The 22,840-nt window shown below is 38.4% G+C and overlaps 1 protein-coding gene across 3 annotated transcripts in view; it reads left to right on the forward strand.

The window, feature by feature from the left end:
• The first annotated feature begins 1,764 nt into the window (after positions 1-1,764).
• The window catches only part of ccbe1 (collagen and calcium binding EGF domains 1), a 40,941-nt gene continuing 19,865 nt past the window's right edge, over positions 1,765-22,840 (forward strand). For 2 of the 3 annotated variants that reach the window (XM_049604723.1, XM_049604721.1), the window contains exons 1-2: positions 1,765-2,246; positions 2,331-2,411. In XM_049604723.1, coding sequence (XP_049460680.1) covers positions 2,143-2,246; positions 2,331-2,411 — 185 coding nt within the window. In that variant the 5' untranslated portion in view covers positions 1,765-2,142. The remainder of the gene's footprint in view (positions 2,247-2,330; positions 2,412-22,840) is intronic. The other variant, XM_049604722.1, reaches the window with a different exon arrangement.

Consider the following 22,840-nt stretch of genomic DNA (forward strand, 5'->3'; position numbering starts at 1 on the left):
ATCCAACTCTGTGTAACGCCACACTGCATTCCTGAGAAACCGAAGAACTCAGGGGTTCTGCAGGTGCAAGTGACCAGTGTTTGAGCCCAGATCAGGCTGACTGATAGAGGTCACACTGAGGTCAAGGTCATACAGAACGAAAGTCACCAGCATATTGGTTTAGGGTTTCTCATTAACCCCCTTTAAATCACTTGACCCAGAGAATGAGCAGGATAGTGAGGTGAGTTTGGATAAATGGAGCATGAAAGTTACAACTTAGTTCCTCCTGATGCACATGACTTGTTGGACTCGCACCATATTATTGTGCTGATTGGAATCCAACAGTTGAAAGTAACTACTCAGTACTGAGTACATGCTTAAATGCAGTTGCACTTCTACTTTATTCATTTTATGCTATTTCAACTCTTATTTTAGAGGGAAACATACTTTTTATTAAAATTATATTTTTATTAAAATTAAATTATTACACCTTGCAAGAGCAAAATGCCAATGAACAGCTCATAATTCAAAATCTAGACTGCAAATGCTTAGACAAGATATAATGAGGCGCATATTGTGCCACTGGGCCCCGGGCTATAAATACATCCTGTTTGTCCTGCAATCCTTTAGTAGATTTTTTTTTTCTGGAAGCTCAATTAATTCACAAACTGCTTTTCTCTTTCATCATGCTGCTCAGCTTTGTTTGTGATGACTTAGCTGATATTTTGCAACACAAATCCCCAGAGTTTTGATGCAGTAAATAAAGACGTTAATCTGCGTTGCTTATACAGAAACTACAGAAATGATACCCTCTGGTTTGCAAAAGAGGATTTAAAGCTGTGGTCTGAGCAGAATAAATGTAAGTAACTGCTATACTGTCTCATTTGACTAATGAGAGCTTTTTGTTTAGATAATGCTAACTAGTAAACAGCTTATAATGTCTTTGTTTAGCTGAGATGAAACCTGCATATTATTGTCTCTTCAGACATCATAAGCTGACAACATCATTGGTGAAGGGATGCATTAAAAATAATTTCTGAAATATTTTGTGAAGTGTATCAACATCAAAAGCATCAGATATAAGTCAGTAAATCTAATTTACCAGGGCCTCTAATTTTTATTTTCTTTATAAGCTGCTCCAGTAAATTGGTATTGCACTTCCATAAATTGTGCAAGATTTGTGAAAGTCAAATATCCTTGGGCAAGATACTGAAGTTGAGCTACCCTGCATGTGGATCAAGCTCCAAAAACATATATAACATCCTACGCTTCTCATTTTGCAGCTCATGATTCAACATTTCATGATCCCTTAAGACAACTTTAGTAATCTCCTCCTATAGCCACGAGAGAAATTAAACAACTGTTTTTACATGCTGGGTAGTACTTCTGTGAATTTCATGTGTGGCGTGCCCCTTTAAATATTTATGCAATTTTGTTGGATCAATTTATGAATAATGAATGCTTACAACTTCAAATAGAGGTACAGCAAATTAATTACTTGAAATGTATGTGTGCTCATACTGCTAATGTATATTTAATGTGTTGGTTTTATGAGCACCCACTTGAATGTCTGCTTGACACACAGAAAATAAAAAAAAGTATTAATTGTTGATGGATTCATCACATATTTGTCATTGTAGAGAAAATTGTATTCAGCTAATAAATATGTATGTTTTATTTAGGCGTTATTTCAGTAACAGCCACGCGGTGGTAGCAGAGATGCAGACGTCATGACGCACACACAGCGTTCTGCTATGTGTGTACGTGCGTGCCCATGCGCTCGTGCTTGTGTGGGGTGAGTGATGGGGAGAAGTTTAGTGCTGTGTTTCGCTCAATTTTCGAAGTTAGCCGAAGAAAAACGATAAAACAAAAGGTATGTTCGTGTGTCAGAGAACTTCTTAGCTAAAAGAAAAGATGTTTAACGATAGAAAAGTAGAAATATGTATATTTTCCGGTGTCTTGAGGTGACCTGTCAGAAGTATGGAGGACTGAAAGTTACCGCTGAAGTGACAGTTCATTCAGTGTAGCTACCCAGAGGCACGGGGCAGAGTGGGAGGGTCTGTCGTTGTGTTACACCGCTTCACTCCCAGAAGTTGTAGCAGAGAGGAGCTAATCATTACAAGTGTGGATTACTGTCAGCACCCAGGTGACGGGACCGATGAGATGATACTACAACACAACAGGAGCCCTCTGCTGCTCGCCGTCACCTGCATGTACTTCTCAGGAGGTTTGCTCTGGTCCTACCAAGAAGAGGATGCCAGCAACGGGTAACTATAGGACATGTGAATGACAAGAGGACTCTTTGAATGAGGTGAAAGAAAATGCTTACTCTAAAATGTTTTCTCTCACAGTGAAGAGTGCTCTGAGAATAACATTTCTACAACTAAGTACCCCTGCGTGAAGTCGACTGGAGAAGTTACAACGTGTTACAGGTACTGAGTGATTCATGTGCTTGGATGCTGTTCAAATTCAGTCATTGCCTGACGGAGAAGGATTATAATAATGTGAATTCATTAAACTGCAGATGAGTGCATTTTGTGCCTATGAAAGCAATTGCAAAATGTAGCTCTGCATGCTGTAAAATTGGACTCCTCATTTATTATTCAGAGCAATAATGTTGTTTAAATGGTACTTGGTTGAAATGTTAGTGAGATGGAGGCTAATTTTTACTTTGTATAACACTGGGCACATTTCTGCTTTATGAAACATGGGAAGAATCACAAAATGTTATTGCCTGAGGCTGTTAATAGCTTTAAAACATAAATGAATAGGCATCCTCTTGACTTCCTCTTTGCCACACATGTGATTTAATTATTATTTTCAATAAATCTAGTGTTGGTCAGATGTTTATATGAGTTGGAAAATGTCTGCTTCCTAAAAGGATGCTGTTGATCATTACTGACATTACAAAACTCCTTGAAGCTTTTTAAAGTAATTACATTAAAAAGTATCTAATGAAATGAAGGGATTTCTGGCGACACGTGGGTGGATTTTCCTCTTAATCATCCTTTGTGAACTTCAGGGATCATAGCAATCTTAATATCCACAAGCCTCCAGATTGGCCTGTTATGCTCTGACACTGGCTTTAATTATGACAGCTCACAGACACAGTGGACACAGCGTCTCCTCGCTGCACAAACTCCTGTCAGAGGCTATGGATTAAGTTGTTAGAACCCTAATCTGTCTTCATTGCCAGGGGCCACCTCACAGGCATGATAAAAAAAAACAACTTGTAACTACTGACTTTAAGAAGGTAGTTAAGTCAAAAATCAATTCAAATATCCACTGTGCTTTCCTCTCAATGTCAAATCATTATTTAGATACAGTTTACAGCAACACAATGTGACAAATGTCTGCTGTCTTTGTGATGAATGCAAACTGGGAGTTGAATCATTTGATAATAGATATTGAACTAGACGCACGCTACTCTCCGACACCCCCACACTCCTTACAATGCTCCTTTAGGATGTATTTATTATATCACAGACAGCTGATAAATGCTCAGACACCACTTGCAGGAATGCAATGCTTGTTTTCAGACACATTGTAATTCAGTTTATTGAGATGGATGTACTGTTGTTCTGAAAACAAAATCATACAACTTACTTAGGGAAGTAATTTTCAAACATTTTGTCAATCATCTTGATTCATAGCAAATCTATTTCTGTATGTCCCTTTCTGGGAAGGCGTATCGAGAACTAGAGAAACGCCAGACTGTTGGATATCTCTTCTGAGAAGTCTTTCCAAATGTCGACTTTGTAAGGTTTCATCTCTGCATCACTTGACAAACTGCTGGCTGTGGTTCAAGCACACAGTGACATCCTGTTTGATCTTCAAATCTCAAACACATTCTTAACATAATTATGTTGGTTTATGGTTATTGGCTGCGGTAACAGTTGTTTCCCACAATGTTTATTTAAAGAAGAAAAAGTGTTTCAGCTAAGAGCCAAGATAATGTGTCCTGGGGTGCTTTTTAGTTCACCTGCATGGCGTGAGCTGATGACTGCCCATCAGCACTGTAATGGTTAGTGGAGACGTTTTATTGTTGTGCCAAAGATTCAGATTAATGATCTGAATTTGATAAGATGAATGTTGATTCTGATTACTGCATTTTTGTTTTCAAACTGAAGTAATATACCAGTGCAATTGTGCCTTGGCATGACTGAAGTGTAGTTCAAAGGAACCAAGCATGATTTAAGCTGGCAAGACTCAGTTGCCAAAGGAAAGTATAGGCTTATGGCATTCATTAGGCGCTCTGTAGAGTATCAGTGTGTCGACACATATTTGAACATTTTGTTACAGTAATAAGCTTTTTTCTTTAATAAACACAGAGCTATTTGTTTAAAAGTTGTTGCTTGTACTCACAGATGTGCTGTAGCAGTTTGATACCTTTGATGCACATTTTTAGTTTATTTTTATACATCAGTTTTATGTTTAAAGGACAATCTGTAAAACATCAGTTTAAAGCTTACAGTGCACTGTGCACATGAGCATTTGCAACCCATTTTCATTCCCAGCTCGTCAAATACCAATGTTTTGTCATGCCCCTCGGCATCTCATCACAAAGCGCAGGGCACCCTTTAGCTCTTTATACCATGTCAGTTTCTCTCAGCCTCAGGTATTGCCATGGATAGGTTTACATTGGAGTTAATTGAAAGCCTGGTGCATCTCATAAAGACACTAAAGGGGTGCCTTTGGTGTCAGTATTTCATGCTGAGGGGTTCAACAAAGCATCAAAGTATGTGACACCCTGGGAATAACAACGGAGTAGCATTTCCTTCATGGGGTGAATATAGCTTTTAGTAAGGTTGTTTGAATTCTCACTGAGCAGTTTCATTAATGCCAACATCACCTTGGATTTTATTTTCGAAAATGGTATTCTTATTAGGTTATTTAATGCATTTGACAATGCAGTATTTACCAGGTCGCAAAAGTAATTGGGATACTGTGCATTACAAATAGAGATCAATGCCGCTCTCACATGTGTAAGAGTGGTTGCCAGGCAACTAGCAGAGTATCCAGTCACTGCTCTCAGCCAAGAAATGCACATAAGTCCCTTTAACACAGCAAATTATTGTTTTATATTTATGTTTTATGTATGTGTATATATATACATATACATATATATATATATATATATATATATATATATATATATGTATATGTATATATATATATATATTAAACAAACAAGATGTAACAAGTCAACTAATGAGCTTTGGAGATGTCAGTAGCTGTATTTTTTTTTTTACATTTTGGCCAAGTCAGACTGGCTATTAACCCCTTGTTTTCAGTCTTTGTGCTAAACTAAGCTAATAAGCTGCTGGTTGAATATTTGAATAAGCATTTCACTACTCTTTTTAGAAAACTGGGCTGTCTATGCAGTAGACACATGCAAATACTTTTGAAATTAGTGCTTTATGACGACAGAAAACAGGGAAATGGCTGTGGCATTCACTTTTGCTCAAGAGGTAAAAAACCTACAACTACAGGAATGCATTGTGCTGCACTGGACCCATAAATGCTCCCGCTGGTAGGGTGCGAAATGCAAGCTCGGCCGTTTTGACTCAGAAAACAATATGGCTGCCTGCTGTTAACAAGCAATCTTGAATTACAGTTTAACGGTAAGATAGGATATGTTTCTTAAACACAGTAACAGAATCTTGGTTCATATTTGATCAGCACTATTTAGTTTTCACGTTTGATCAGTTCCCATTTTTACAATACAGAAAACAGTATGGCGCCCACTTCCTGTTCACTAATTCCCGTATCACAGTCAAACAGTGCACTAAAATATGTTTCTGGGGGCATTTTTCTTGATTTATATTTGATCAGCACTGCCTGGTTTTACCGCTTGTTCGGAATTTGGTCTGAGAGGGAGAGAGAGTGGTGCCTGTCTCTCTCAAACTCAAAAGGAAGTTTCCTATAGTTCAATTACACATACTGTCCCCACTGCTATGATACAAAGCTGGTTGAACATCCAATGTGAAAGTGGCATCTTATCTTACTCTTGGCAAGAAAGCAAAATGTCAAACATTTTAGAGACACTGAAATTAGAGTCTCCTCTAGTTCAAGTGGGAGAGGAGAGGATCACATGAAGGAATTTTGAAACAGGCCCCCTTTGACCGTGGCATTCCTCTGTGTGCACAGTTTAACACTCATCCTTGAAGGAATTTATCATATTGTGAAACAGCATCAGAGGACACACCAGAGACCTAGGGAGCATATGTCACAGTACAAGACAAGTACCAGGGCCTCAGCTGACTTGGACCATATCTGTCTCACTGTCAGTGCAGGCACATTCCTCTCTGTCTTTCTGGGTTGTTTTATATGGACATTGTCATATGTGGGTTCTGTGTAAGGATTCAGCCTCTTAGGCATCAAAATATACACTAATGTTTGTAGTTCTACATGCTGTAGGGCTTGGCTTACGATAGGATGTGAAAGGTTGTGCAGGGTTTTTGCTCCAGAAGTTGCACTTAAATCACGACTGCCTGTGATTGCAACATAAATGCTTTACTAAAATGCAAAGCAGGGTTTGATTAAAATGATAAGGTGTGTGCTTTTTGTTCCAGTTTGGCAACATCTTACGTGCTAAGTGGTCACTGCTGTTGTGTTTCAGGAGTTTACCTCCCAGAGCTCAGTTTGTAATCTGGCTTATCTTTGTTAGATGCCTGTCTTTGCTGTTGGTGGCTACTTTTTCTTTGGTGGTTCAGTTATCACTGGTCATACTAACAAACCTCTCAATCCTCATAGTGTATTTTTATCCAAACCACAGTTGTTGCCACTGAAAACGTAAACCTATCACTTTCTGTGCCCAGGGAATTTTCTTTCTGCGGCTTGTGTCACAAAGCACGATTACTGACTTAGCTGGACAAATGCGATGAGTAGGCTATAGCCCAGAAGAGGTTTTTATTTGAGTCCATGTTGCAGATTTGAGGGGCTTCCAGGTTTTACTCAGCAGTTATCCAGCTAACTTCATAATCCTGCTTTGTGAGAAAGACCCCCTGGGGAGAATATACCTGACAGTGGATGTTCGCAAACAGCAAATCTTTGAGCTTTCATAAACAACTTAAGGCTGAATCACTCTGTCAGTTGGCAGTACAGAGTGACAGAGCAGATATTCATGAAAGGATTATAAACTAAAGATTTACTGTTTTATTGTTTTTATTAGGGATTGGAATTGATAAGGTCCAGTGCCATTATCAGTTCTGCTTATTGTTTCGATTCTTTATCCATTTTCTTGTTGATTCCTGATCAGTTTTCTGTGTGGAAAATGTTAAGCCACACAGGTACACAGGTTTTCTGCATCAGTGCACAATGTGACTCTCATTCACCTTCTCCTCGCTCATTTTCCCTCCCTGCGCAGCAAGCATAAGGGACAGAGCTGGTTGTTGAGTCGAGCTGGCTGCAGCCTGAGAGCTAGCTGTAGCAACAGTCTGTCATCATCTAAAATGGATGAAATGAGACAATATTTGTACAGGACTCATTTTCGTTTAGGTTTTCTTAGAAAAAATCTGCTAAACCTATTTGTGTGGTGCTAATGTTATTATAACAGGATATTTCCCCTTGGTAATGGACGTGCTGCTCATTTGGAAAGCAGTGGCACTCGTGCGTAGAGTGTCAAATACATGGCATTCCTGGACTTTAAGCCCATGTTGCATAGAAAGATTTGTCAGCACATTACTTTTGTTTCCACCCTTACTTGAAATGATCGTTTTACTGACATTACAAGCAACACTGCTGACATCTTTCTTTGTGAAATGAAGACACACTTTGGACTGTTTCTTTCTTTCCACCATGACTCCTCCTTGTCGCAAGTTTCACATGAGTTTGACGTCATTGTTTTGTAATAAGCAACTGTCAGAAAAACATGCTGGCAAGAAACTGATCAATTCAGCGGCATACGATGGCAATGGTTCAGAAAGTTGGGAACCGGTTTTCGATCCCCATTTCTAGTTTTCATGGTGTGTAATCAAACTCGATAAATGTAGTGCAGTTTACTCAGCATGTAGCCATTTTTTTCAGCTAAGTATCTCATGACATCTCTGAAAATCCAAGATGAAAACCAGATCCAATGTGTTAACCATCATAGGATCGAGACACATTAATAATCCTTGTTTATAACTTCTCTCAGGTGACAAGAGGGTACATGAAACAGTGATTACATTGGCTTGATTTATTGTGTATATGATGTCGGCCTTACCTACCCTGTAAAGGAAATGCTTCACTGGAAAAGAAGCAGAACACAGTGAGAGTGAGTCCGTCCACTCTACAGCTGCAACAGTTACACATAATTGATGTGTGGCATTTGTAATTGTTGCTTTGTTATTTTTCCAAATAATTCTGGGGATACTAAGCATTTTGTTGCTTTCCCTCCTCCCTCTCTTCTGCTCCCATTCTTCTCAGCGCAGGAATTCAGGGGAAACTCTGGTTTACGCAGTAAGGAAACCAAGGATAACATTTCATCAGCCCCCCCCGTGAGACATGATAGCCGTGATACTTCTCATGCACTTGGCTAATCCAAACAGCATTGTTTGTGTCCCGTAAATGTCCCCATTAATCCATTTCCAATGAAATGCATCAGACTTTCTTCATAGGTATTACTCACTTTTACTCACTCCTTTTACGCACCGTATTCTAGTGAATCAAGTGGCCCAGAAATTTGTCTGAAGGAATTACTGTAGATAGATTTTCCATTGACTGCAAAATAAGTAATTGATTTATATTGTGATTCCCAGTTAGATCCAAACACAGTTGGTGTACTGCTCAGCTCCAGAGAAATGATCACTTCAGTCTGATTATTCAACTTGGCTACAAAGCCTTAAGTCTCTCTTGTTTCCTTAGTTTTCAGATCTGGTTTTCGCATCAGATTTGAATGTATTCTGCGCCTTGGAATAATCCTCTCTGCTGGACCTCAGTTCCATCTTCCCATTCAAACAGCTTTCAACACGAGAAATACACTTGGGGTTCTTTGCTGCCATATTGTCATCCCTCCAGTGATCATAGCTCCATGAAGAATACTTTGTGGCACAGCAGAAGGAGTTCAGCAGTTAGTTATGTTTAGTCTTTTTGGGCTACTACATTTCTGATACAACTGTAAATGTTCTGCACTGGAAGGTAGCGTAAGTCTAGATTTATGGACAACATACAAGTAGCATCTTTCTTGGTGGAAAACCACGTAACTCAAGAAAGCCCCTATGTTATAATGTTACTAAATGAATGTCAACTGAGCCATGGGCACACATCCACTTTTGTAATGTAGTTATTTAATAGGCTGGAATCCTTTTATAGATGTCAGACTTAAATGTTCCAACGTTTTTCAACGTCTGCTTATACTGAGCTTCTATGTGAAATTACACACAAACTGATACAGTATAATTAGTCATTTAGTGCCATGATTATTCCGCAATGAAAGAAAGAAAACTCTCTGCAGGAAAACTGATGATTGCACATGAGGGAGATGGAAAATATTAGGCAATTTAAAATGATTACTCTCAGTCTTAGACATTTCCTATAGATGTGTTTTTTATTAGCCTACAAACCCAATTATCAACCACCTCATGTGCTACTGAACATGCGTCAGAGAACCAGTTAGTAGAGTTGATAAGTATACTTGTCAAGTCTTGTCTTATTATTTGTACAAGAAAAGGTAGCAGCTCTGTTCATGTCAGGAGATTTGGGAGATAGGGGAATAGCAAACCAGTAATACATGTGCTGTAGCTGTTGTGCTGTTGTAGACATTGTTCTGGTGGTTTAAGGGTTTCCAAAAACACACAGACTAAGTGCCAGAGCAGGCACATTTTTTGATTTATTAAAACCACATCTGGAATTACTAACAAAACACTTTTGGATTTGGTTTAAACCGCAAATTATTTTTAGAAATGACAACATTATAAGCTGTTGCATTTTTGCCTCTGAAAAGACAAAAATGCATCATGATAAAGTAAATAAGTTGTCTGGAAAGGAGCATGGAAAATATCCAAGATGTTTCTCAACAGCCCTTTGAGTCAAACAGTTTACCGGAATTAACCTCAGTAGATGCATAATGAGATAACACTACTGAAAATCATGCCAATCAAAAAAGCTTGAAATGATTTACAGTACCTGGCACTGTGTCACAGCATTTTGTTACATTATACTGAGTAATAGGAGAAAAAGTAAGAGTGAAAGTTGCTAGTATAATGTACAGCATTACATTCCACATGAAACTCTATTGATAAAAGGCGATAAATCCTTGCTTTTACAAACTGTTGAATACATTTCATGTTAACTGACACAACCATAAGGTCTGATTTATTCCATAATTCAACATAAACTAAATCCCTGAAATGATACATAATACCCTGTCAAAGAAAATACATCAACATCTGTTTTCTATCAATATTCAGAATGAGGATATGTAGCCTGTTAACTGATGTAGACCGCTCTGTTACTGGGCCTTTACTGTGGATTCAAGGGGTTGACATGAATATTTGGTGTTGCTCTCTAATGACACATCTAAAGGCACAGAGGGGGAGGTCAGCTGTCAGATAAGCTAATGGTCACAGTCTGTTTGATTCCAAATACTATGAAATAACAGTAGAATACCAATAATAACTTGGTTTTATGTCAGCAGCTTTATCCTTAGTGTCACCCAGGTGCAAATCTCCCCACTCACAGTGCTATCTGTGATGGAATAATTCTCCCGAATGATTCTCTTCAATTTGATGAATCATATGCAGAAAAATGACGAGAGTCAGGGGACATAAATGTATTCCTCCCATTTCTTCCAACAAGTCCCCACAATGAAACAACAAAATATGTTTGTAACTGTGTCTGTATCAGCAGGGCAGCAGCATTTGTCTGTGCCTTCCAAAACCACTACAAATAACAACTGGGAAAAATAAATTAGTTTTAAGATCTGACAACGTCTTGGATAAAGGGGTAGTTTGGATTTATTAAAGTGGGGTTATAGAAGATACTTATACATAGTTAGTGTATTACCTACAGTAGATGGCAGTTGCCGTGCCCCCAGTTTGGAGAAGCAAACAGGAGCACCGCCATGGACGCTAAGCAACATACTGCTGTGAATGTGGGCTGCAGCATAACATGGTTAAGCCACCTAAAAAATAGGCCCACCAAAAAAAAAAAAAAAATCTGTTTAAATGTCCGCTATATTTAGAATATTTTCACTTCTTTACCTTGCCATCAGGCAGCTGTTACCGACTATAAACTGAAGTCATTACAGCATTCTCTTCAAAGACACCAGCCTCCTTGACATTTATTCATTCATTTTCCATAACTGCTTACATGAATTCAGTTCAGTGTATTTACAGGCTGTATAAAAAAATATATAGTTGGAGCTCCCAAGGCCCCATACAACCACCAAGTTCAGTTTCTCTCGCTTTATCCATGAACATCAAATGCACCCAGAGCTTTTCCACTTGTTATTGAACAGTCTAATTGTGTGTGTGATTTCATGTACGTGACTTCTCTGCTATTAAACATTCCGATAGCAATACCCCTCATCCATGCATTTGACTGAAAAAAAGTTCATGCTTTCACCTCCTGTTGGGAATAGAGTCACCTTGTTCACTGTAGCAATATTAAAGCAAAACTAGATTTGCATTTGTATTCCCAGCTCTTTCATAATTAGCAGGTCAATCAGATACTTTTCTCATGTGATGGTTGGCTTTGGTTTACCTTCTCATTCGTCAATGTGCTCATAAAACATGTCTTCTATAAAGACACTATTCAGGTTTTAAATGATTGCAGCTCTATACAGGGCAGAACTCTGCTTGTGCCACTTGTTGCCTACAGCAGAATTATAACAATCAAACAAATGTGCATTATTCGATTGTTTTGCCGTTTTTGCTCAGTCACATTTTTGATTAATTATCCGCCTGTGTGCTCACGTACATGTCCCACTTTAGTAAATACTCTGCACAGGTGGGATTAGTTGCACCTGCCTGTGCAGTTCTGGGCCAATAGACCTCATTTGAAATACATCATTACTTAGTAAAGGCCTTTATCCTGTTTTTTAAACTTAGATAACAAGACAAACTTGTAAGTTGGTTGCTGTGCTGCTTTACTGTAATGACAGCAACTCCAAAGTAAACATACACAGGGATTAATAACATCAGTCTTTTTAAATACACCAAGAAAACTTTTATAAGTTCCTGTTGTTCAGAGAAGGGGGAAGTATTGTTTGTGTAACTCCACTTTATTTACGATTATTACTTGTTTTTTGGAAGTGCCTGTGCTCCGACACAGTAACTCAAGTCTGTTTTCCTGTCCCATACAAATATTATTGTTGTTGATGTTAATAATTCACAGCACATACGCCCTAGAGCCCGCCATTATTGTGTGTCACTTTAATGGTGACGCATTTTGCACCATATTGTGAATAATATTGTTGTAGAAGTCGAGCCAATTGGTCGTGAGTAATTTCTGCAGGTCCTGCCATTAATATGTTAGTGTGCTGCTGGAAGTTCTCACAGTCAGTGTGGAGCTGTATTGTGAGTGGGAGGTGGAGGCAGGTTTTTCAACTCTGATTTACATTCATCATTCATCTTCTATATGGGGGGATATTTTACAAAACATTTTAATCTGTATTATTTTGTTTTAGATGAGATGTAAAAGAGCTGTTTAGCTACAGTCCTGTCAGCAGTTCAACTGAAGTGGTGATATGCCCTATTCGGTGAAGGATAAGTCCCCATCCTGTTCCTTAAAAGCAGTGAGGAAGATGCAGTGAAGTGTAAGTTATCACAGTGAGAGCAGGGGAGGACGTTAGTGTTAAGGAGCATTCCTTAGTGACGGATGCAGAGCACAAGCAGCAGCGAACATCCTCTCTCTCTCGTCTCTTATGTCTTCGGTGTATTGCCCTGCATGAATGAAAGTAGTGTTTTAGAAATATACAGTACATATAGTAGGTGTTCATAACTTTGCTACTACTGGATTCACTGTGTCATATTTCTTTAAGCAAAATTGCAAACACAAGGACAACAAACATGGCCCCACATCTTTAAAGCTCTAACTTACAAATAAGACATTTCTTTTCCTTCTTTCAGATTCTAATAAGGCTTATCATTTAAACATTTTCAGTATTACTGACAGAGAGTAATTTGATTTGAGTCCCTACAAATGCATTTTGACATCTGTTTCCATTTGACAGACTCTAATACAAAACATGCCTTTGCCAGAAAGACTGTGACTCTAAGTATTCTTGCTCTTAATGTTTCCTAAAGCCTGGAGTTGTTATATCAGAATAGTTTGACAACTGTTGTTTAGATGATTTTGACCTGTTGCCCAGAGCGCACATACTTAAGCACTCTACAGTAGTTGTCCAGTATGTGGAGGACAGGCTGTAAATGAAGATAAATATTCTCTGTCAAAGCCTTCATGTCTTCAAAGGCATGTAAGGGGCGTGGGGTAACTGTCAGCTACCAGCTAAATATCTACCGTAAATAAACAGGAGGACTGACAAGAAGTGAACATAAATCAAATATATAACTACAGGACAGTGTATAAGATTAAGGGTTAGGGGGGATTAGTGGCATCTAGTGGTGAGGACTGCAGATTGCAACTAGCTGAATTTTCTCTTGGTTAGGATTTCCTCAGTGTTCATTGTTCAGGAGGTTTTTACAGCGAGCGAAAGTATCTACATTCGTATCTTCATCTCCACCACAAACAGATCAAGTGATTTAAACTGGTAAAATCACTGAATAAAGCTGTTTCATGTTACAAGTCAGTGTTTCTCCTACACTGTTCAGCATGTCACAGATGGGCTGATAGCCCAGCGCCTGCTAATGTGTGCTCACCTTTTTTCTCTAATAACTTAAGATCCAGACGTTAAGTAGATCTTAACTGGAGCCGAGCTATTTTGCAGATGTCTCTTGCTTTCCAAAACAAATAAAGCTGTTGATTTAAACTTTAACTTTAATAAAGCAGTTTCATGTAAAAAAATAAATAAATAAATAAATAAACAGTGTTTTTCCAATGCTGTCTTCAAGGAGGGGCTGCTAACTACGATGGCAGATGCGAAAACGTGCATGGCCCTATCTCACGCCAGTGGTTTGTCTTGGCTACTGTAGTAACATGGCAGTGCAACATGGGGATCTCTGTGCATTTTAAATATTAAGGGCTCATTCTAAGGTAAAGAAAACACCTTTACTTATTTAATTATTAATTATTCACTGAAGAAAACATACTTATATTCCATTTCTGCTAATATATCCCCCATAATCCTACACACTGAACCTTTGAATCAGAGTTATTATTTCATATGGCATAAGTACATGTGTGTTAAGACAGAGGCAGGTATAAGAGATTGCCATCTGTGCTGGTGTTCTAGCATTTTGATATAATCTACATGGTCTGACCTTAAATATTACTTTTAATACATGCTCAATGGTCGTAGATCCTAAATCACATGAATCATATGATTTATGTGGTATGGTCTGTTGCCCATTCAACATTTTCAGATCACAGCCCTTTTCCCTTCTCTAATCCACATATCAACAGTTTATTTCTGATATTTTGGTTTCTTAGCATCCCTCTCTTGTTCCTTTTGGCTGCAGCTCATTCACCCATCTGTTTCTTTCCATGAACTGTAGTGTGGTCACGCTTTGGTCACGCTGTGGTTTTGCGATGGTTAAGAGATGTGGTGATATGTAAACCACAGGCTGTGGTTTTTCTGCTGTCATGCCTCTGCCCCATGTATCCAAGACTGTGCTCCAGTTGTAGTCAACATGTCGCTACATTCTACCCAGAAAAAAGACAATATGGCAGTTATTTATTACATTAGAAAACAGTATTTGTACACCTCCCTACTGTGAAACTGGAACTTCTTGACAAGTAAATCAGTGAATTGAAAGCAACTAAATGTGTGTTGCTTTTTTTTCATAGTTAATTGTTATTCACGGTTGGGCGCCTTAATGTATTCCCCTATAAGTGAAAAAGTGAAAAGAATAAACTGCTGACTTCTCAGTTCTGATGGACAGCAGCTACCCTGAGGAAATGTTCGCCTGTACCAGTGAACAAACCACCATAGACCGGTCCAGTTGCGTTAAATTGTAAACAGCTGCAGCATCAATGTTAATAACACATTTTGGAAGTGGTGGTTCTTGGCAGCACAGATGTTGCCGCTTCCATTGAGAATTTTGCTCGTATGCTGCTGAATTTTAATATTTGTGAGTCAGTTGTAATTTTATTTAATGATATTCACCACTACCAACACCATTAATGTGTTCGTCTATCTGTCATGACCATGTTATACAGCAGTTGTAGAGCTGCACGATGCTGTTTGTATTAGTCAGACATTTAACTTCCCTCTCACCTTGTCCTCTTCTCTCCACTCAAGAATGTGAATATGTTTTATTTTCAAGGAAACATGCACGTTAATAAGTATTATTTCAAATTCTGGCTAATTTACAGCAGTCCCTGGACTGAATATCATATTTCACTATACACAAGTATTAAAAATAACATGCAAACCACAAAGCCTCAAGTGGGCTAACGTATGTCACATACCACACATCTCCAACCTTGCACACTGCATGTCATCAGAACATATGAACCAGACAAAAGGAAACATATCATACAGTAATTACCTCACATGTAGAAATTGTTACCCTCATATTATTTTTTTTTAAGTTTTTTTTCAAACCAATTAAACAAGTTAGATTAATACAAATTGCTTTGAGATTGATTTGATAAAACTTAATTCCCTTGCGAATTACTAATTGAGGTCATTTATTAAAAGTTAACAGTTCTCTTTATTTAGTGATATTCTTTATTTTGCTTAAATCCACAAATGTTAATTTCATGGTAGCACTAGAGGAAAAGCCAGCATCAAAGTCATTAAAGGAATACTTTGCAGATTTTCAACAAGCTTTGTATCATAACAATGCAGATAGTATACATAAATGAACCATGGTAAACTCTCCATGTTACCAGCGCCCAGATCACCCTGCTTATCTCTCAGCTGAAATATGTTGGATTTTCTCTTGCTCTGCTCGAACTTAAGATTGTACTTCTGCATTTTGGTATGCCTGCCGCCACAGACACAAAGAGTATAAACGTGGATTGAAAAAGAGACCCGCCCCTCTCTCTCTCTCTTTCTGTCTCTCTCAAACTCAGACCAAACTCTAATCAATTAGTAAAACTAGACAGCGCTGATCAAATAACAAACCAAATTATGTTACTGTATTGCCTATTTCTCATCTAAAATGTTTTCAGAAATATATTTTGGTGCACTGTTTAGCTGTAATATGAGACTTTGTGAACAAGAAGTGGGCACCATACTGTTTCCTGCACCGTGAAAACTCAGGCTAAAAAAACTTGTTCCCGCATTGCCTTCTTCTCACCTCAGATCTTTTCAGAAGCATATTTAGCTTACCGTTTAACTGTAATTTTAGATTGTTTGTTACTAGCCACTAGCCATCAGCATGAGCATTTATTGGTGCAGTGCAGTGAATTCTGGTAGTTACCTCTCTATTGATCAACCCTTATTTCTTTTTTTCTGTTCATGTGGTACCAATTTTAAAAGTATTTGCATCTTTCTACTACATAGACAGCCCAGTTTTATTAGAAGACCATCTTTCCAGCAGTGAAATACTTCTTTAAGATACACCATCTGTGAACCATGTCTGTACAAAATTTTATACCTATCTATAGATTGAAATATCTAACAGGATAAGTTAGAATTGTGTTCTGTATCTGTACAAAATATGCACAAAATCTTATGGAAATCCATCCAATAGTTGTCGAAATGTTGTTGCTCCAGTCTAGACCAAAAGTGGTGGACTGTCAGTAAGGCTAAACACAGGAGATGTAGAGGCGAGAATCCGGCACACACACTTGAGAAAAACAGATCATAGAAGCCATAAATATCCAAATTCTGTGCATCCAAGTCTGAACACAAAAAGACTCCAGTCACCTCATGTAGCCTTATAACACTTCATTTGATGCTCCCCAGTGTGATTGCTGTTAAGCCTTGTCTAGTCCCTCAGTAAATGAACTGTATCGATTTCTCTCCCACATAGCGGCTTGAAGCCCTATTGTTATGTGGCCTGAATGAATCATAGATTGATTAATTCCAAGTTGTTTTTTTTATTGTACTTCATGTATTTCTTGTTAAATCATCAGGAGGTGGTGGTGACACAGTAGACCAAGTCTAGCTACTGAAAGGTCTTAGCTGAGAATAAAAGAACATCTGCTTTTTACATCTAAATCTTTATGAGTATTGTTGGAGTGGACCTTACTTTTCTACATCGAGATGAAAGATATTCTTTTTAAAAGGCAAATAATTTCTCATAAACTGCTGTTGATTTTAGTTCACCTTTCAGCAGGCGTGTTCTTCAGGGACCAGCTTCCTTAAAATCTATTTTTCATCCACATTTTTTGCATCCTCTGCATGTAGTGTGGCTATTCATGTTGCAGTGCTTATTTTTTAGCAGCTTTTTCCACTCTGTTAACGTAATGAGCTGTTAAATCTGTTAATAATAACAAATTAATTAAATTACTCATAATCCCTTCAAGACTCTTAACATTTCCCTGAAGTGGAGGTTGAACGCTTTCACAGTAACCTCAGTGTTTGAAGGGGATTGGTAATATCTGGCTTGTGTCCAGTAGACTGGTTTGAGTTAGAAACACATGGAAGGGCTGATGACGGTTTACTGTAACAGGCCACAGACAGCCATGCTCGGTATAATTTCCTGAAGTGTCAGTATCAGACATCACACACACTTCTGCACTTGTCCTCAGCTTTTAAGTTAAAGTTTATATAAAGGAAAATCAGAGTTTTTCAACTCAAAATGTGACATAAAAGCCGATAGATTTCATTATGGATTACACTACACATTTTATAACATGTGGTCTGAGTCAAATCCGATTTGTTTGAGCCGTGAACACCACTGAGGAAACGCAGCAAAGAGAGGCAGAGGCCTGGGCTGTCTCTGTTACAGCTGACTTGTAGTATTTTAGCTCCAGCTGTCCGCCAAAGCTGAGCGAAGCTGAAGTGCTTTGCTGCAGTGTGTCTCATTGAAAAACTGCCGGTTTTGTTGGATTATGTTGCAGATGCCAGCACAGCAGGAGCACTGTACATGGCCAAAGTAGCTGCTAACAGCAGATGGATTGCAGAGCTAATATGGGGAGAGGTCCTTATTTAGAACCACCCTTTTCTGCCACACAAAAAGTAGCCATTGTTCAGTTGCTGTGTATTATAACTAATGTATTCCCTGCATGTTTATGACATGTTGGTCAGGCAGGCAGGAACATTTGTTTGCCATTTCCGAGTTGGGATGTTAGTGTGGGCTCATTGTGGTAACGTCACACCCAAGCCAAGATGGTACATGCAGTCAGTGTGAGACTGTTTTGTCATGATATGATTTTTTTTCTGTTGTGGGCATACTGGTGTTTTAAAGCAGTAGTTCTGCAATTTTGGGAAAACATGCTTATTTGTTTTATTAGATAAGCAGATGAATTCGCCACCACTCTCACAGGTATGATAAATATGAAGCTGGAGCAGCTGATTGTTTTTACACTTTGTTTTTTGTACAGATTAAACAAATGAGAAATAACATGCTCATTAGTGAGTTTTAGATGTGCTCATAGTCTGATTTTATCATTGGACAGAGCCAGAGGAGTTGTTTCCCCCTGTTTCGAGTCTTCGTGCTAAGCTAAGCTAACCAGCTGCTAGTTGTAGCATCATATTAAAAGTACAGATGTAAGAGTGAGAAATATGTTCTCATTAAACTTTCTGCCAGAAAGTGAATACATATATATATTTCAATCAGGAGAGACTCATTTTTTATAGTAAAAAGAATATTTATTAGCATGTGCACATAAGAATAAAAATGTGGAAAGTCTTTGGCGATTAGACCCCGTAGAGGTGGATGATTTAAGGAGGGTGATGAATCCGCAGTCGAATAGGGAACCCCCCAGGGTCTAGATGCTGGCGGTGGAAGAGGTGGGAAGAAGAGATGAGAGGAAGATGGAGAAGTGCTGATGATCTGGATGAGTAGAAGAATGAGCCTTTGTTGAGCTTGTCCTGGACTCTGGATACGATTGCTGGAAGTAAATGGGGTGGAGGGTGGGTGCAAAGATTCTGCCTAAAATGATGGCTGACAGCCGCAAAACAGAAAGCAGATTTTAACTTTTGCAGTGGCATCCTGATTGGCAAAGTTTGATTGGATCACTAGAAGAGTGAACACCCATAGTCAGCTGATTAGAGGAAGCAGTGGGAGGGTGATGGAGAGAATTGTGAATGGATGAGCACAAAGAAAGCTTTCCTGATTAAACTTACGCTGAGCTTCATTTCACAAAATGTTGAAGTATGGTAGACTATAGTAAGCACAGTGACAGACCTTTGTAACTTCATGCTCTGACAACATAGTTTTTAGCATGTTTACCAGGCCTTCCCATCCCGACTGTCACAAGAGAGAAAATGAAAACAAAAAGGAAAGAATTAAAAGTCGAGTTTTGAATTAGTGACATTAAATTGAGCAATGCATTTGCACAATTTTCTAACCAGACTGCTTGTTTGTTTTAAATGAGGGGCCTTACCAAGGGTATTGTACCAAAGCTGTGTGACTGTCACGGGCTGTGAACACTGAGTTCAGACAGTCATTAACCAATAGGTTATGTTAATGTACCATGTTAGTGATCAAATGGGGCGCCATTATTTCTCTGGGCAGATGTATGTATGCACTCACCCTGGATACAGATAGAAACAGCATTGCAGAGAGCAATTCATTTTGAATGTAAGAGAGGGGAGTTTGTCCAAGAGGATATTTGTCATGTAAAAGGCCAACTACCTTTGTTTTTATTTTTCAGAAGAATATGATACTATATTTTGTGTTTTTGTGTCCTAGTCTGGCCTGGCTTTCTTTTCCTAATATCATACGGTCATTTCCACTTCCAGTTGCTCTGTTTGCCTCTGTGTTTCATTTACCCCATAATCACCTACATGTGCATTATGATTTCTTTCTGTGGGCTGACAGTGAGATACTATATTTCTGTCTATTCAACAGCATTTAGTTTTTAATACTTAGGGCCCAGTTGTTCAGAAGTAATCTGATCAGGATTTCAGATTTGATTAAATATTGAAAATAGGTTCTTAAAATAGAAAAGGATTCTGACATCAGGTTAGATCATATAATCCAGTCCTGGTTTTGATCTGGATCCAACCTTCATGAGTGTTCAAAATGTTTTAGTAGAATTGGGATACCTTTGATCCAAAAAAAATCAGGATTATCCTTAAACCAGCAGACGGGTGGATTCAGGGTAGATTTCAGGACCAAAATGGAATAAAACTTTTGTGGATAAAGTAGACATTAGGCTCCGAGATAAGCCTTTTAGTAAAATAAATAAATAAAGGATTTTGCCGGATATAATAATCTTACAACAATAACAACCTCCACACTAAACTGTCTTAATATTTTGTGTTTTTTCTTTTGCAAAGATTTAGCCATTTTAATGCCAGCACCTCCCCATGTACGAATGTTGAATCAAAGCAAATTCCCTCCCGACCATTTTTGCAAGGCCACTGATGCTGCAAGTTTAGTAGTGTCAAAGACAGTGGTGATTGGTTTAGAGAAATACAAACAACCCAGGGTTTTTGCCTTAGTGCAAAATTATGATGGGTTCAGGCAGCCCTGGAACAGCACGAGATAGGTCTGACTATGTAAGACTATGATGTGGTTAATGCACTTTTGAGTGTTTTGTATATTGAGATACACTCCCATCAGACAACATGTAATATAAAAGAGGTTGCTTTAAGTAAATAACCAATGGAGAGACATCGCTCTATTAAACCTTTTAGCCTCATTAAGCTCACAGTTTTGCTTTTTATGGATTCCAGTGGGTTGATGTCATTGTAGGCTGTTGTTTTCTTACATTAGTATGTCTGGCAGCCTGTCTTGGAGTCCGTCTGTCCCTTATTAGCTAGAAATGTATAAATGGAACTTGAAAATACACTGAGTTAAGTTTTTCCCAAGGAAATCCTCACAACTGCGTGTGAACTGTGGTGTTAGGTATATAGGTGTAATATTCTCAGTGATGATCATCGTTAAACATTTATTAGCACTTTTATCAGCCAGATATTCTATCTGGTGTCATCTTAGTGCAACACCAGATACCGTTAGATATTAAACACATTTTATTTGTGTTGTTGAGGTATTGTGTCAGTAACAGCTGGCTCCAACTGGCCCCATTCCTTATAAATTTCAGTGCTTGCATGAAACTCTTAAACAGCTGAGTTGTTGTTGGACCCCATAGTCTTTGAAATGTCCCTTTAGTCTTCACTCTGAGTTACACCGCTAAGTGCTTTGGGGTTATAGTGCTACAACTGATGTCTGTAATGGCGCACCTCCGCCTGTGGAGAAACATATTTCTCCAACACCGTTTACCTTTTATGGCATCTCCAAACCATCGGTTGTGATTACATTATAATTACAGACAATAATGGGACATTATGCAGCAGAGCTGAGGTAACAGCAGCATGTTTGGAAGAGGAATGTTAGTGAATTAATAATCATGACTAAAAGTCTACCACTACAGAGTGAATTATGGTCTGCAACAATCCCTGATGTCTGATTCTTTCCTTTTCTTAGTGTAGTATTTTTAGGAGAATAAATGACCTTTCCAAGAGTTTTTTCAGTTTGTAGGTTTGGAAAACACAAAGGTATCCAGGCACTCTGAAGATGTACTGTCTGTACTTCATTTTTTTATGTGTTCCTATAAACCCATTTTCCTCAGGGTTTGTTTTTTGGATACAGCACTGGCAGAGGTATCTGTCCCTCTTAATATACTGTATTTTGTCTGGTTCTGGAAATGCTAATGTGTTGCTTAACTTTATCTCCTGTTTGTCATGACGACCACCGTGTGCTGACGGAGACAGGACACAGTTTGACATGCTGGAGTTCTAAATGACAAAGCATAAATCTCTACAACATCCAAACCAGGAGGCCTTACAAACAATCGCTTGTACCTTTATTCATTTGTTTATATTACACTATGGTGACCCTGAAGCAGCAGAGAGGGAGTCTGATGTTTTTATGTGTGTGTCTCTGTGTGTGCCTTGTGTTTGTCTGCAAGTGTCTCTAAGCATAACTGACAGGGTTTATATGAAAGTGAAAGCATTAAACCTGCCTTAAGTATATGGTTATCAATAACATTAAATATCCTGTCCTCTTTGTTATTTATTGTGGTTAAGTAGTTGTACATAAAAGTCATGGAATGAGGAATACATGATGACTACAGGAAGGGGAGACAGAGCAGTTTCTTTCATCCAAAGATTCTCAGTCTTTTCTGACAGCAGAATAAACTGTGATACATGTAGAGCAACGTATGACCGTAGTTCTTGAAAAATGGACTTCAAGTCTACAGCAGAGATATACGAGTGAGCCTGTGGTGCAGAGTTTAGAGAGCAGAGCATTGACCCCACTAGTGGAGAATACAGAATACTATGTAGGCAGTATATCTGCAGAATACATGAAAAGATGAACAGGTTATTATGCCTGCGTCAGGGTTTTGGATTTGAAATTAACAGCTAAAAGACAGTGAGATGTCAGTGAGGAGACTACATCAATAAACTGGAGGCTGGAGGGAAAATCTGTAGTCCAGACAGGAGAAGATTGAGTTATTGTTGAGGAGGAAACAACTGATTTAACAGATGGTTTTATGCAAACATACTGAATGAGTTGATCCTTTGTTGAGGGTGTTGCACAAGAGTCAGGAACCACCATGGTTCTGTCAACAATGGCAAATTGAGGCTTGCTAGCATTTATTAATGACAATGATTGGAAAGGAAGAGTTGATTACAGCATATTAATTGAAATATTTGTTGAACTATTAACTGATCCTGACTTTTATGTCA

The sequence above is a fragment of the Epinephelus fuscoguttatus genome, linkage group LG18, assembly GCF_011397635.1.
Source record: "Epinephelus fuscoguttatus linkage group LG18, E.fuscoguttatus.final_Chr_v1".
Lineage (NCBI taxonomy): Eukaryota > Metazoa > Chordata > Actinopteri > Perciformes > Serranidae > Epinephelus > Epinephelus fuscoguttatus.